Source organism: Pundamilia nyererei, unplaced genomic scaffold (genome assembly GCF_000239375.1).
Source record: "Pundamilia nyererei isolate P.nyererei 1_Seehausen unplaced genomic scaffold, PunNye1.0 scaffold00133, whole genome shotgun sequence".
In the NCBI taxonomy this organism is placed as follows: Eukaryota; Metazoa; Chordata; class Actinopteri; order Cichliformes; family Cichlidae; genus Pundamilia; species Pundamilia nyererei.
The window spans coordinates 1,444,710-1,461,349 of NW_005187534.1; the positions used below are offsets into that span (position 1 = coordinate 1,444,710).

The 16,640-nt window shown below is 41.7% G+C and overlaps 1 protein-coding gene across 1 annotated transcript; it reads left to right on the top strand.

Moving 5' to 3' along the window:
* Positions 1–8,402: 8,402 nt before the first annotated feature.
* ankrd1a (ankyrin repeat domain 1a (cardiac muscle)) lies at positions 8,403–15,999 on the top strand. The gene is made up of 9 exons (XM_005743591.2): positions 8,403–8,627; positions 10,864–11,049; positions 11,827–11,955; positions 12,339–12,446; positions 12,556–12,654; positions 12,758–12,856; positions 13,077–13,175; positions 13,572–13,670; positions 14,369–15,999. The coding sequence occupies exons 1-9, from the start codon at positions 8,601–8,603 to the stop codon at positions 14,459–14,461; spliced, it is 939 nt and encodes a 312-aa protein (XP_005743648.1). The 5' UTR covers positions 8,403–8,600; the 3' UTR covers positions 14,462–15,999.
* The last annotated feature ends 641 nt before the right edge of the window (positions 16,000–16,640 follow it).

The window sequence follows — 16,640 nt, forward strand, 5'->3', positions numbered from 1 at the left end:
GTGTGGTCTCTGTCCTGCTGCAGGTCCCAATCACAGCAGCAAATCTCCAACAAAACGTCCGAAAACGAAAACTATCAAGGTGCTGCAGTGGTCCAGTTAAAGTCCAGACCTGAACCTGACTGAGACACTGTGGTGCATAAGGGACACAGTTTCACATGACTGTACAAACACATGGTTGCCATTGTTGCCAAGCAGTCACCTGTGGACATGTCTTTTCCTGCATAGGCTAAAAATACAGTGCTAATTGAACCTTTGAGGCCAGATAGCTAATATGCCCGTCAGCTGCTCCACACTGGACAGCTACAAAAACAAACACCTGTAGATCTAACAGTACACATTCACAGGACAGGAAGAGTTTTGTACCCTCAACAATTTTCTTGTAAGTAAATGAAGTAAAGTAAAAACTACTAAGAATAAATTGGAAACTCCTTTAATGCGAACTCTTTCCTTTGTCTCATCTCATCATTGTTAGTCTTCACCGTGGTCCAGCTTCTCTCTGTTTTTCTGTGAGGCTGCAGCTTCTCCGTGTCCTCTCCACCCGATGATGAACATGTTAATAAGCGTGAATCATGAACTGAAACAGTTTACGCCCCTCACTGCGGACCTCTCAGTTTTTCTCAACGTCTCCAAGCACAGCCAATGAGATAATGTTGCTGGGCAACTAATAAGTTATTTTCCAGTAAACTACATTTTGGACGATGCTGCCTAGCAACAAACTTTATTTCCATAAGTAATTTCCTGGAGGGAACACCTGAACCAGTATGTCGAGGAGCATCGGTGCTGTGGGTGGACGAGCTCTCGCTGCAGCTTCACACTGTCAAGATCACAGACTGTAAATAAAAAATGAACATAGCTTCCAGGTCACTCTTAAATCCAGATTTAAGAGTGAATGGCTTCACTCTTAAATCTGGATTCTTCCTGATGGCCTGCAGCACAGAAACGCCCGGTTGTGCAGAAAACCATGAAAAGTAAAAAACATGGTAGTTTGATGCTGGATGTTCTTCGTCACATGACCCCAAAGGGAATTTGTGTCTCTGGCTGAAAATAAATGAGCCATTAGATTCAAATCTAACTGAATAAAAAATTATGTTTATTGTGTAGTTTGTGGTCTCTCGAGAGTTGAAAATGAGAGCAGGGCTTAGGCCTGCTTCATGACCAGTTGCTACTATATGAGCCACCAAAACACTAAGATAGCGATGGAAGCAAATCCTCTGCTTTAGGCCTCAGGTGGCCAGTCCACATCAACAGTCATCTCTTTATCTTTTTAAGGCTCTTTGGAGGGTGAGAGGAGAGAGAAGAAATAACAGAGGGACATACATACAGTTCAGCAACCATGAATCACAAACAGGACAGAACAGAGTAGACAGGAATGAATAGCATGCAAATATGGTGTATAAATGCATGTGGAGGGAAACATGGGGAGTGGAGAAGAAGCACTCAGTGTGTCATGGAAAGTCCCCCAGCAGCTCAAGCCTGTAATAGTAAAATTATGATTATAATGTGCTCAGTATTACTACAGCTGAAGTTGATCTGTTCCTGAGCACCATCGACAGGTTGGAATGATTAAGTAGTCCTGCCTTTGTGATGCCAGCGAAGACACCCGCAAAGCTGAGGTTGGAGCGGTCAGCACACACTGGACACAACATCACAGAGAGGAAGGAAGGAAGAGGAAGTGACTCCAGCCTTCAGCAACAACTAAGTGTTGAATCATTTGCAGAAATACCCAAACTTATATCTGAAATCACACAAATTACTTCATCCCTGTCAGAGTTACGGCTCCGTCAGGCTGACGGAGGACGGTCGGGGGCTGCGCAGGCTGCAGGCACTTGTCAGAAGGCCAACAGTGCTGTGAATTACAACCGGACGGTTCGTCTCTCTGACTGAAGGATTATCTTCATACGATGACACACTCGTAAACAGTGCCGAGGAGCGGCCATCCATCTCACAGATGCAGCGCCCGCCCCCCCTCGAATGAGGATACCGGGTGAGATGAGGATTTACGTGGCTAATAATAAACTAGATATATTTCCAGAGAAGGAATTCTGCACAGGGTCTATTTATAATTACTGAATCCTATGATGTATCCCCCTGGGGTTCAACGCTCAGACTGCCGGCACGGGAATTGACACATACAGTATACAGACCTGTGATCTTCACACTCTCCTATAGACTGCTGACATATAAATAAATAACATACATACAGACATATATAGGAGGAGGATATAAAATGGGTGTTTAGAAGAGGGAGTGGCAGCTTAAATAGGCACGAGGGGCTTTATTTTGGTGGGCTGCACCTTTTTTCAGTCAACATCAGCGTTGGTGTTGAAGCGGTGAGATACTCCTGTTCGCGATCGAGCCATGGAGCTGTCAGCAAGGCGGTCACAGACTTCATCACAGAACAGAAATAACTGAGTGAGACGTTGTTGCTCACGCCTGTTCACAGCTTCTGGTCAGAGCTGCTGCTTCCAGAAAAGGATCCTCAGGAAATCCATCCGATGGCTGCAATGTGTTGGTATCAAACACAAATAAAAGTCAGTTCACAGATATGACACAGAACTTTGTGCGTCTATTTAGACAGAAGAGTTGAGCTTGAATTGCAAACTTTCAGCTTTATTTCAAGGGTTTCACAAAAGTGTTGTATTAACTGTTTTTATACACGGTTCCATATTTTAGAGGCAGAAAACTAATCGGACAAATGCACACAACTGTACATATAAAGACTTGTCATGGTCTGTGCTGCGGCAGGCAGGATGTAGGACCCAAAAGCAAAGGAATGAAACAAGGGAGGCAGCTTTATTTAAAACAACACAGAGCAGTGATGCAATGACACAACAAAGGACAGAGGAAAACACCGGGCTTACATACACCAGGGAGTAAGGAGGGAATGGGAAACACAGCTGTGACTAATCACACATAACGAGACGGAAAGGAAGCAAAACTGAAAACATTAACAAAGGACGTGAGACTAAGTAAAACAGGAAGCATAAGACGGGCACGAGACGCGGATTTGACAAGGAGACACGGCTGACAGGGCGAACGGAGACAAGAGCCACTAACTGAGACAGGAACACGGCGGCTCAAAAAGGTGAAACACGGGAAGACACAGAAACCTAAGGACAAAAACTATCACACAAACCCATAAAGAGGATCAAGACCCTGAATAACAACAAATCAAAGAATATTCATTCAAAACCTGAAACACAAATATTGTGTCGCAGATCCAGTACTGTGACAAGACTTTTGACTCTTGGGTGAAAAATAACCATTTGCCGTCAGTGAAGCGTTGCATCCACGGACATCAGTGCGAGTGCTGTCTCTACCAACCTTTATTACCTTCAGCTGCTGCTTTTTTGTGGAAATACTGAACCCAGAGAGATGACAGTCATCTTTAAAGAGCTATAAGTCTGCATCTGGAGGAGGGATGAGTGGTGGAGGTATAAACCATTTGTTAGTGTGCTTGTCTTAGTTTTTACTTTAGATTTTTTTGCTTGATTAGTTTTGACCCCACCCTTTACTCCCCACTAAGATCAAACTACACATTTGTGGTTCAGCAGCAAACCTTGCTTGTCGATGACCCTAAAGCACGGGGGAACTCCTCACCAGAGGAGGTGCACGCAGACATACAGGAAAACAAGGAGGACAGGAGGGAAAGAAGCTGCAAAGACTCCCACACTGAGCCCAAAACATAAGAGTGTACACAGATAACAGAGACCACGACTTGCTTAAGTTCGTTGTGTCTGAAACTCGGGCTGTCACAAGTCGAAAAACGTAGATACTTAGACAACGCTGACTGAAAATGAACTAAGCAAGTCGCAGAGTCTCAGCTGATTAAACCAGCCTGCTCTTTAATCAGGAACGAGCTCTTTGACCAACATAAACACTGTGCTACAACACAACATGTGGATACAAAATTCCCAGCTGAACATTATCCAGTTAACAGGATACCTCAGCTGTGAAGCTTTTAGTGTGTTTAGTAACTGCTTATACAGCATTGATCCGCAAGCTCTTCATTGGACTCCTGCTTTCCTTCAGCCTCTCCTTCATGCAGTTCTCTCTGTAATCTGTAGGCGGTGCAGTAACTGTGAAGGTCTCCATTCAAAACGATTTCCCCCTTTTGTCATCTATTTCAGTCACAAGGTCAGTTTCAGAAATAGCCCACAGCTAGGTTTTGCACTTTCAGAGGAACTGAGGGGTCAGAACAGCACAGAGCAAATATGAGTGACAGCCCAGTTTGATAGGAAGGGTCAAAAAAGAGCCAGAAGAAAGTCAGTGATTATTTAAGTTTGTATTTGTCTTTGTAATTTTTAGATTATGCACTTTATGGTATACATTACGAATATTGTACTTCATAATATTATACTACATATTGCATATCTCTATTTCCTCGTAATCAAAAATAAGGGACACACAGCCACCTGCAAATAGAAATCCTTCAGTACTTGAGACCCCCTCTGAAAACACTTATACCTGCCTGTTTTAATAGTTGAAACACCAAATATACCTTAAACTATCATCCTAAACACTTCCAGTCATCTTACAACAGGTCTGTCTTGAAGGTCTCGAGATATTTCACAGCCATGTCTGCTGATGCCTGTTCCTCAGCAAAGATACACACTCTTTTAAATCATAAAAAATGTCTGTAATCATGAAAATAAAATCGAAGTAACTTGCAAATATATTCGATATGCTTCATAAAAATCCACAAATAGATGAAATTTCATGACAGCTAATGCTTTGTTTCATGAATCTTTGCACAGAAGTGTAGGTTAAACCAGAGTCTGGAGTTTGGAGTTAACAACCAAAATCCACAGAGTGCATGTTCATGACTGATCGGTGCGACAACTCTGATTTATTTGGCAGTCAGAATCTTGAAGCCTCAGCATTTATCATTCATCAAAGAATTTAAATTTATTAATTTTTCTTATTTTCACTTCCCATAATTCACCTGGCTGTCTGTGACCCAGCAGTGTGGCTCGCCCCACAGTTTGAGAACCAGTAACATATGAGTGACTGAGGTACCCGAGGTCATCACAGTGCATCGCTGTAAACAACGTGACGGTAATTTCATTTATTCTTCAAGTTGTTTCCCAACATCAAAGAACGTCTGTGTCTAAACATTAGGATACTGCATATAAGCTTTAAATGAGCAATTTATTAAGTGTCACATACTGAGCAGTCTTTGCCTCTGCGAATGATCTTTCATTTTACTCTCCTGTTCCTCTTCTTACATCTTTCTCCATCTCTGAGTCGAGTTTTCACACATAACATGAACTTTTTCTTTTTTCCTTAGAATTACAGCGTCTCATAGCTCTTCAGTTTGCAGACACACTGTGTGCTTGCTGATCTTCGCTCAGCTGTTTGAAATGACCACTTTAATCAAAGTTACTTCATTTATGCTCTTTCCCATTTAGGAGCACCAGCTTGATGACTGTGCTTCAGATCTGTGAGGTGAACTGACATCTGCGCCATAACTGCATCAGAGAGGGGAAACAGGAGGATAGGAGGATGTGAACGGGACTGTAGAATGACATCATTTCTAATGTGTTAGACAAATTTCTTCATGCAGAAAAATTAACATCCATCTGTCCTTCCTGTTCTGCTGATCCAATTCAGCATCCCAGCTGCCGTAGGGCGAGTGGCGGGGACAGGTACACCCTGGACAGGTGTCCAGTCTGTCAGGACTGACGCAGACACCCACTCTCACTCGTGTTCACACCTGGTCAATTTACAGTTATCAATTAAGCAAACCCCACTAAGGGTAGTTGGTGGGAGAAATTAACATGCTTTGTATTATTATGTTGGTAAACACTATCAGCTTTAATTATTCAGATCATTCTGGGCCACTCCATCCCTGGCCTAAGCTTTTCATTCAAAGCAGCTACACCTGTAACTGTGTGACATCAGGATGGATTCATTAAAAAAGTATCGCCTACAGTATTCTTTTATTTTGGTTATTTTGAACAGGGACAGTGTTCATGAATAAACACTGCTGGAGCAGAGTTAACCAAAAACAACCTAAAAAGAAAACAGCTTCTAACATCAGCATCATAATCATCAAAATAAAAGGTAAAGAAATTAATTCATATTCTTTGATTGAATGTTTTTCATGTTCTCCTTGTGTTCTATGCTTAGTTTGTAGTCTCTAGTTTTCCATCACTGTGCCTTCCCTTCATGTTCACCTTGTCAGTCATGTCTCTGTGTCTTTGTGAAAGCTTCATGTTTCCTGTTTTATTTTGACAGTTCCTTTTCCTATGTTCACTGCAATCAGTTTTGCTTCCTCCCCATCTCGTTATTAGTCCCAGGTGAGCATGACTCCTGTTTCCAATTCCCTCGTTATTCCCTTGTGTATTTGATCCCTGTGTATTCCTGTCTGTTGTTGAGTTGTACTCCCTCATTGCTGTGGGTTGTCTCTGTGGCGCCTGAAAACATCGAGCTCTGTGTCTTCTAGTTTCCGTCACAGCAAATAAAACTGCCTTTTCCAGTTCAAGCTTTTTGTTTGAGTCCTAATCCTGCCTGCCAGCCGTAACAAGACAACTGATGTGTTTAAGAACATTTTCAAAACAAAGTCAGTAATTCTTCTGTAAAATTTAGCAACGGACAAAGTAACAAAGCCTTTTATCAAGTTCAGTTATATAAAGACTGTAATGGTTGACCATTTAGTGACACAATAATTAGTATGAGAAAAAAAATCATGAAATACATGATTGCATAACAGACATATTATTCTATATGCATTTAAAGTTATGAAGAACAGTTTTAACTAACAACAGTTTAGATGTTAAGATGGTAGAATAGTGGGCACTTTATTATTCTTAATAGACTCAACAGCAGTTTGAGTTTAAATAAAAGCAGGTGAGCACCACATCATTTAATATTTAATTGTTACTCGGCTTCTTCTTCAGAAATGTAAATGTCAGCACTGAAATGAAATCCTTTAGACAAGCTGTCGATGGTTTCAGTAACTTTTACTTTTGGGTTTCTTGTTTCATGCGTTACTTCTCATGACGTCTTCATTTTCTGGCTTCTGATTGGTGGACTGTGATCTCATGCAGCATGCAGTCAGATGAGGTGTCATCACTGCCATAGCATGTACTGTACGTCGCTCTGTGCAATATGTGTACTATGCAAGTTGACCTCATTTACCAGCAAGTCAAAGAACACCTGACATGATGTTACCCGTCGCCGACTGTCAGTCAATCTGTTGACCTTTGACTTTGATGCCTGATTGGCTGAGCTACAGTGAGAAGATGATTGAAAGTGTGACTATTTATTCCCCATCCACAGTGAACCTGTCTCCTCGCGGTGATGTCACTGCATTTCTATGACCACAGGCCCAGCCAGATACTGTCAAAGATCATCTGTGGTCGAGAGGATGAATCACTCAGCATTTAACTTTTTATACTAACAGACAAACAGAACAATACATTTTAAACCTTTATATACCTGTTTTATTAGCCCTGCAGAGGTTAAAGGACATTAAAGGTTTACATTTGAGAAAGTTTCAGCTCACACGTTTTGGTCACTTGAAAGATAAAGTTGAAGGAAATAGTAAAATTTATACCTTGTATTTTGGCATAAAATAGCAAAAGTTTATACAACTTTCAGAGGATCATGAGGCAGTTTTAATATGTCTGTGTGCTGCGATCAGACTCACCTGCAGAACAGGAAACATATCAGTCTGTATCAGCAGGAAGGACACAGAGACTCAGTCAGAGGATAAGGTCACAATATCTGTTTTAAAAAGGAGGAGACGAAGGCGAGGTCAAGATCAAAAGTACCAAAGAGCAGACAGCAGGTCAAAGGCCAAACATGCAAAGAGCTTGTAATTATTCCCAGACTGCCTGACGCTGCTGTTTCCTCAAAGCATCCAAGAAAGTTTGGCATTTGTTCCATGATACACCGGGTTACTGCCACAGTGAGACGCATGGATTCTCACCGTAGTGAGGTAACACTGCGCAGAGACTCATTCCAGCCTGAACTTCAACTTTTTAGGAGCTAATTATGTTAATGAGGGCTCATCTGCTAAACACAAAGGCAGGATGTGAAGTTGCTGAAAAGAATGTAGATGTATGAAGACAAATCAGGGATAACTGAGAGAAAACAAGGAAAGATTCAAGCAAAGAGCAGGAGGGGGTGATAAAGATTTTGCACTTTCAAGATTTCAGAGTCTTATATCTTTATGTTTACAAGAATGCATGTGACTGGTTCAAGCAATTTTCAGAACACTCAGCATCAGCATTTGGTGCAGAGTAACTCCTCAAAGCTCATCTCCATCTTTGCTCGGTGACACAGACGTGCCAGGATCAGCCCAAAGTGGGCAGCACTCGGGGTGGGACGGGTTGAGTATGGATATGAGGGTGGAGGAAGGAAAGGGGGGCAGCACTGATAACTCTGAGAATGCCACATGAGCACATGAGGACAGTGATGTAATCTGAGCTCAGTGACGGACCGGCAGTTTAGCAAAGCTATATAAGAGGCCGAGGCTCCAGCTGCAGGCAAAGAGACAGACAGACGGACATACTGAGCATCAGACCAGAGGATCTGTGGACTAAAATCCACCTCCAGGTACCCACGGCACAGTGAAACCATCAAGGAGAAGAATGGGACTGCTCAGTGTTGAAGAACTGGTAAGATGTGCTGATGTGTGCAACTGTAACAGAGAGAAGCAGTGCGAGGAAAGAAGAACAGGCAAGAAACTTCATTTGAAAATGAGAAATCAAATAGACTTTTGTTCCTTATTGTCACATTTCTTTAATTAATTCCTAAATATTATTTAAATTAAACCATTTTTGTATGGAATGGAACCAAAAAGAAGTGATTTTGAATGCACAAAAGTAAAGAGTATAAATATCTGTTGTTGTGTGCAGCAAGAGTTAAAAACAAGAAGCCAGTCAACCTGAAGCAAAATACTAGAACCCGGACCGCAGTTGTAGCATCTTTAATTTCCCATGTAAGGCTCTTAGATTGTGATTTTGCACAATGCAAGGGCCTAGATTTGGTTTTGGCATTGGTGGGGATGATTCACCAAACCCTGCCCCGTTTCTTTTTTTGCTTCTTCATAACAAAAGGAGAAACATACTTGCCTACATATGCTATTCTACCTGCTTTTAAACCGTTTAAAATTACAATTCATAGTTTTACATGTGAATTATATAATGTTAAATTACTATTAAACAAATGACTGACTAAGTATTTTAGGCTTTAGTTTACTTCAGCCATATTCCATATAAATCAGGTATCATACAAAAATAAAAATAGCTTCAAATACAGTCGTGACAATAAAAGAATATGACTTTCAGGACTCAACAAAGTTTACTCAGCTACATTCTCGCCTGAAAATATGTTAAAAGTTTATTTTGCAACCCAGAAAGAGTAATAAGAGTAATATTAAAACTAAGTAGCTGCAGTAACAGTAGCCATTATTGGACACTGGAATTGGCTGGGCCAGGCTGGGATATGGTTTTTCAATTTTGTTGTCCGGGTGGAAAATCGGGAGAAATTGGGGAGAATGGTGGCTCCGGGAGATTTTCGGGAGGGGCACTGAAATTCGGGATTCTCCCGGAAAAATCGGGAGGGTTTGCATGTACGGCCTAGCATAGCCTGTAACGTTATTATGACGGACACATTATATGAGTGAACTTGACTTTAAGTGAGTTACAGGTTTCTTTGAAAAATACTTTCTTACATCCAGGTTCTTCCTCTTTGCTGCCGTCCTCCTCTCCTCCTCGCAGCTCAGGGTTGCCGCTGCTAAAACTAAACAGAGCTCCCTGAAAGGCACAGCCAATCACATTGGCCATATTTGTCACATGACGGAGGACTCCAGTAGAGAACGTGATTTAACTCTTTCTGCACCGCTGCACCAAATTATTGGCGGGGACATGTCCCTTCCGTCCATGCCAAATCTACGCCCTTGGCACAATGTAAATACAAGCTGAATTAAAACATGGCCGTCAGACTCACTTTATTTGTAGTCAAGATTGAGATCAGTAAAAAAAAAATGCTTGTAACAAAGAAAGTACAAGTAAATATTCATTTTTAATTCAGTTACAAACCAGATGATGAAGCAGCTAAAATGTCTTAAAACGTATTTTCAACAATGAATCTGAAACGTCTCTAATCGCACGTGTATTGGAGGTTTCCTTCACATCTGTGACAGCATATCACCATTAACAGTTGTTGAAGTATATATAAAAACAAAGAAGACATGAATGGGATTTTCTCAATTCTGTGCTCTGCACTTGTTTGACTAAAGCAGTTTAAATGAATTGTGATGAATTGTCTCTGCACACAACCTGACTGCCTTTAACTCCAAACACAGGATTTAACTTTTAAATCCATTAAATTCACTCAGTATACTTTCCAGGATAAAAGCACACTGGAGGTAAAAGTGGTTTAATGATGAGGTACCAGAGAGGTTAGCTCAGTCTCAGCCGTGTTTGTTGCTGTGCATTAGACTTGAACATCCCTTTGTTTCCTTCAGCAGTCATTGTTAGAGTGATGCATGGACTACAAGCTGTGTAAATGACTACATGAGTGATTTGAATGGAACAGTTGTGGCTCATTAAAGAGCTGAGTGAGCGTGTGTTAATGCGTTGACGCTGTGGTGTGTTTACATTCCTCTGTTTGCAGCAGGCCTTAGCTGTGCTGAGGGGTGCATGCGTTTGACTCTGCAGTAGCAAAGCCAAAGCTCAGTGCATCAGTCTGTGCTTCACACTGCAAATCTATTCATCAGGAAGGTTTTCTTGGTGTTTTTCTGCAAAAGGCACCATTCAGACTTTGGCCTTTCAGCTGTTGGATATATAACAGTTATCAAAATACCACAAAACCACCTCACGACGTCTCTGCCTCTCCTTCTTCCTGCAGGTGACCGGTAAGAGGTCAGAGGGCATAGAGGCAGATGACTTTCAGGGGGGCGTGTACGAGGCGGCCGTCAATCAGGAGAAGCGGGATGATCTCAGATCCCACGGGGAGCTGGGGGTCGGCGGGCGTCTGTCGGAGGAGAGTGACAGCGGCAGCGAACAGGAGGAAGTCAGCGTGGCAGCTCTCAATGTAAGAGCAGCAGCTACAGTGCGATGACAGGTTACACTGAGAAGTATTATTTTACTGACAGCTGTACATAAACATGTCAATATGATTATGTTACACCAGCTGTGACTCTGCAGGTGCAATCACCACCTGCAGCAGCAATGATAGTTACAGGAAAGTCTCATTACTTAAAATAAAATAGGAGTGACAATAATGCATCAAATAAAATGAGTACATCACAATATTCAAGTATTATCAGATACATGTGTGGATGACCAGCGTGAGAATGACTACAATTCTTTTTTGTGCTAATTCAATAAAATGTGACATTATTTAAACTTGATATTCTTAAACAGAAGAACTTACTCATCTCTAGGTAAAAATGACTTAAATATGTCAGTTTTAGAGTTGTGTATCATGTGTAATACGTACTTTTAGTCGTATTTGCAATAACAGTAATGGTGACAAATTTCAGTTTAAATTCAGGCGTTTCCTTTTTGCCACAGCAGAGAGAATTACAGGTTCAGGATTATGTAATAAGTTAGAGTGACGTCACTTAAATCTGGTAAATGATCTCATCCAAGCACAGAGGTGAAGGAATTTTGAAGCCATCTAACTGGTTTTCTCCTCATCTGTGCTGCCACCTGGAGGCATTCAGGAGTATGACAACTTATAACTGCTCATGTTGGCATTTGATTATCATTCAGTGAATAAACAGACCAGTAGAAGTTGAATAATAAATGAAGTCTGTGGTTTTTACTGTTGCGTGCTGACGGCCTCTGTCTTATTTCCACCTGTCAGACGGATAAGAGCGGCAGACTGAAGCTGGAGACGGTGGACGACCTGTTCAACATCCTGCAGCTGAGGAAGAAACGGAGAGAGAGGAAGAGCCCGGTCCTGAAGAAAGATGAGCCAGAGCCTGAGACTGTGGTAAGGTTTTTGACTTTCATGAATTCCCAAATTTTGATTTCATTTAATATTATTAACTCATTCACTGCCATTGACGTCTATAGACGTCAATTACGTTTTTCTCTGGCAGTGGGGAGTTACCTGATTTGAAAATGGCTGGCAGTGAATGAGTTAATTTGCATTTGACCAGAAATACTTTAAACCTTGATGACAAGAAAGGGTGCAGTGTAAATAAAATCTGGCATTGCATAAATGTGTGCTGATGCTGAATGAAGTGAACCAAAGATGCATGAAAGTCTGCAATAGAGCTGCAACAGCAGCAGCTTCTCTTGCCGCATGCTCCGAGGCGTACCTTTCTTTTTTCTCTGTTTCTTAATTAAAGTCTCTCTGCACACATTTTCCAGCCGGAGACAGTAGACGAGGAGCTGTTCCTCACAGCAGTCATGGAGAACAAACTGGCTGTGGTGGAGAAGTACCTGTCTGATGGAGGAAGCCCCGATGCAAGCGACAATGTGAGTGTGGCACAGCGATGTCTGCCTGCAGCACGTCTCAAAAATTAGCATGTTGAAGTCATGTACAGTAATTACATGTATGAAGCTTATTTTTCTGTATAACGGCCAGTTCCAGAGAACAGCTCTGCACAAAGCCTCTTTCAAAGGACACGTGGAGGTCATGCAAAGACTTCTGGAGGCCGGAGCGGCTATGGAAAAAAAAGACAAGGTGAGCATTTTAAATATGTCACACCTTCTGTTTTACCCCCTTTATTAGTGATGTTTCCTCCACACACACACAGAATTGTTCTAACACGTGTGTGTGTTTTCAGCTGGAGGCCACAGCGGTCCACTGGGCCTGCAGGGGAGGCAGCCTGCCGGCCTTGCAGCTCCTCCTGGATCGAGGAGCCAAGTTCACCTCCAGAGACAAGGTTGGTGGAGGACTTGCGAGGAAGGGTTACTCGAGGTCACAACAGCTGCAGCCGGTTCTTTATTTTGAAAATTACTTTGGCTCCATCTAGTGGTGTGAGCAGCACTCGCCCAGATACTTTCATAAAATACTCTACTTTAGTATTTTCGTGACATTTGATTTTCAGAGTTTCTTCGTGCATGAACATAAACTCCTCTTCTTCTCCTCCTCCTCTCCCTCAGCTGCACAGCACTCCTCTGCACGTGGCTGTGAGGACAGGACACTGCGATTGTGCCGAGCACCTCATTCACTGTGGAGCAGACCTGAACGCCAAAGACAGAGTAAGCACGAAAGTACAAGCAACAGGACTCACAGCGGCTTCATCCATCCTTTATATACAGTCTATGAAATAATAAAGCCAATTCAGCTTCAGGCACTCCTGCAGAGCGTTATATGGGTAACTCATTGTAAAAGAATTTGTGTTTGTTTGGAGCTGTATGTTTAGCGTTGTATTTTTCTAAAACGTAGAGTTTTAGTTTGTTTCTCGGCTGCTGGGTTCTTGTTCCTCGTGGTCTATTTCACCCTGAATTTGGGGCACATTAATAAGTTAAGCACTCGTGTCCTGACACCAGCGATCCATAATTACACAAACCAAAAGATGATGATCGTGATAAATGATAAAAATAGGTGTTCAGTTTATTCTCTGCTGAAATGTGGGTTTTCCTCCTCGGCTGTAGGACGGAGACACACCCATGCACGATGCTGTGAGAATAAACCGATTCAAAATGATCAAGCTGTTGATGATGTACGGGGCCAGTCTCAACACAAAGAACTCTGTAAGTACACAACGCCTCCTCCAGAGAGCCAACTGGGTTTTTGAAACTACACACAATATGTCGTACTCCATGTGTTGTCACACCTGTATTGTTTACACTGATTTGAAAAGCGTAACACAAGCCTTGCATGTGACGTTTTCTACCATTAGGATCACACAGTCACAAGAAGGGACCTAATTTTGTGCGCAGGGATATTCAGAGGTGTGATTCTGTTCTGGCATCTTCGTGCTCTTTAATCTGCCTCAAAGCCGGAGGCACCGAGAGCAGCAGTAAGAGTCTGGCCCCTTTAAGAACAGCCGTCAGTGACTTTAAATCAGACACAACCTGAAGGAAAGAACTGGGTTGCATTTGAGCAACAGCTTACCTACCTCCCTGCATTCCTTATGAGTTTCAGCAGCTGGAGGGCGTATCAGCCGAGTCATTAGCTGGGGTACGCTGACTGATTTCCTGGTTTGCGTCCCACCTGAACTAATGCTTCATATGAAGCCCCTCAAAACTTCACTCAAAAATCTTTGTGTCTTTGTGCATAGTTAAAGTAGACTGATGTCGACAAAACCTCTGCTTTTCTTAAAAAAATATTATGTTGAATAATCTGTTTGTTTAGTGAGAACATGTGCTGTCTCTGCGTTCATCCTGTCTGCAGGGCCAGTACCAGAAAAGGAACATTCAAAGTTTCTTTGTTTCTTTTTCCCTTGCAGGACGGGAAAACTCCAATGGAGACATTGTATTCATGGCAGAATGGAGCCAAGAGCCTCCTGTGCAACTTCAGCGAGGAGAAGCTGGATCAGTAGAAGCCAAGAGAGTTCAGTAAAAACAGGAAGTCAAACTGAAAATCAGCCACAGGATCTCCTGGCCACACTGAGGTCCACCAAGTGCACACTGCAGTTTATCCCGAGAAGCTTTCCAGAGTGCGGATGCTGTTTTTTCCTACTCACAGATATCGTGTTCCTCAGGAAATGGGCTGATGGACGTTATATGGATGTCATCCTAGTTCAGCGACTTTTCTTTGACCTGCTGAGGTTTTTTTCCTTCTTGTAATATTAATGTATCATATGTACGGTCACCATGGAGACCAGAGTGAAGGAGACAATGTGAATTCTAATCAGGATGATGTCATTATTAGCACTGATAGATTCACTGATCGCCAAATATTGCTGGACAATGTCTCGGACGACAGTACGTGCTTTTTCCTTAAAGCTGAGTTAAAGTCAGCGAGAAGGTGAATTATTTATTAATGATTCAGTATCAGGTTCATTAGCTTCGATTGTTTGATTCGATACGTTTAACAACTGAGTGACTGAGTTATGTTGCAGTTGGTTTGTTGATTTTAACGGTCAGAGTAACTAATTATATGTTGTGAGTCTATTAGGAAGCAACAAATATAACTTGACTGTTTTAGTTTTTGCAAATGTGCTTGTAGTTCAGCTGGATGAGCTGTGTGCAGATTTAAGGTGAAGCGTGCACCGTGTAAAAACACTGCAGCTCAGTGAGCATCATCGTTTCTACAATGATGTGTGTCTCACAGGTTCTTTGGTCTTATGTGTTTGCAGATGAGAGATGAGGCAGGATAAAGTGAGCTTTGGTCAGGTTGATGAAGAGCTCTCCACTTACATTTGATTTCTGTTGCATTCGGACGTCTTTATGTGGTTTTAAAACGTGGATGTGGCCACTGTGCAGTGTCCAGCGGTTTGTGAATGACCACTTCAAACTCCCAGCTAAAGTTTTGGCCTTGCACACTTTGGGTTTTTGAAAGCACTAAAGCGTATCCTTCTTTGTTTAATATACTTTAAACGGGACCATAGTTTCCAAAATGAACGTCGTGTTGTATTTCCTCGAACTGAAGCCAGAAACTCATCGCTGAGGTAATAAATCAACTGACTTCTATACACAGCCAAGGAATCGCCACCTACTGGCCATTAAAATACAGTTTAAGCGACACTGACATACGTTTAGCTCATTTTATGTTCGTATTTTTCCCCTTTTCTTTCTTTTTTAATAAAAAGTTCTGTTTGGGGTTTAAAAAAGGTAATGTTTTAGAATTTGGTCCCTTTTCTGATTTCAGTTGGTTTCTTTTATTTCTTAAAAAATATACAACTGTGAGAGAGAAGCAGTCACTGTTGGTTAAGAGGAAGTTTTTACGTTTGTGTTTAAAGATGAAATTAACTTTTTTTTTCTCTGTTGTTTGATGTAATGAATAAAAGACTGATTTTTAATGCAATTTGCTGTTTATTGAAGGATGCAGTAAATATAACCTGTGCATTACTTTAACAGGCTGCATGTCTGTACAGGTGTATGTGTATAAAAATAGCTGTTTACATTTGAAAATAAAATGTATTTATTTAATTAAACACTTTAAAGCAATCATTTGATTTTCTACTTGTGAACTCAGAAACGTTGGCTTTACACCCCCATTGTGAGGCTACTTTCATTGATAGTGAGTGAACATTAGCATTTATAAGGTGCAAAAATCACATAAAAACTGTGAACTGGAGCTGTACACAGTATTGATCAGTTTAACTTGCACTGAGTCTGTTGTTCTAATTATGTCCAGATAGCAAAAATATACTCTCATTTTTCAGGTAGCCTTTGGCTGATGCTAGAAGGGCTCAGTGGGAGGGGCACTGTAGGAGCCATTTTTGGGTTATGTTGTCACTAGCCTTTACGGGAACAATGAAAGGGGCAGTCTGATTAGCTGCTGGTTTAAAACCTTTAAATGTATTCACCCTTAAATGCTCATATGTGATGAATGCAGCCCAGCAGTCTTAGCTAATTATAGGCCAATCTCCAACCTTCCTTTCATATCAAACATCCTTGAAAGAGTAGTTGTCAAACAGCTAACAGATCATCTGCAGAGGAATGGTTTATTTGAAGAGATTCAATCAGGTTTCAGAGCTCATCACAGCACAGAAACAGCTTTAGTGAAGGTTACAAATGATCTTCTTATGGCCTCTGACAGTGGACTCATCTCTG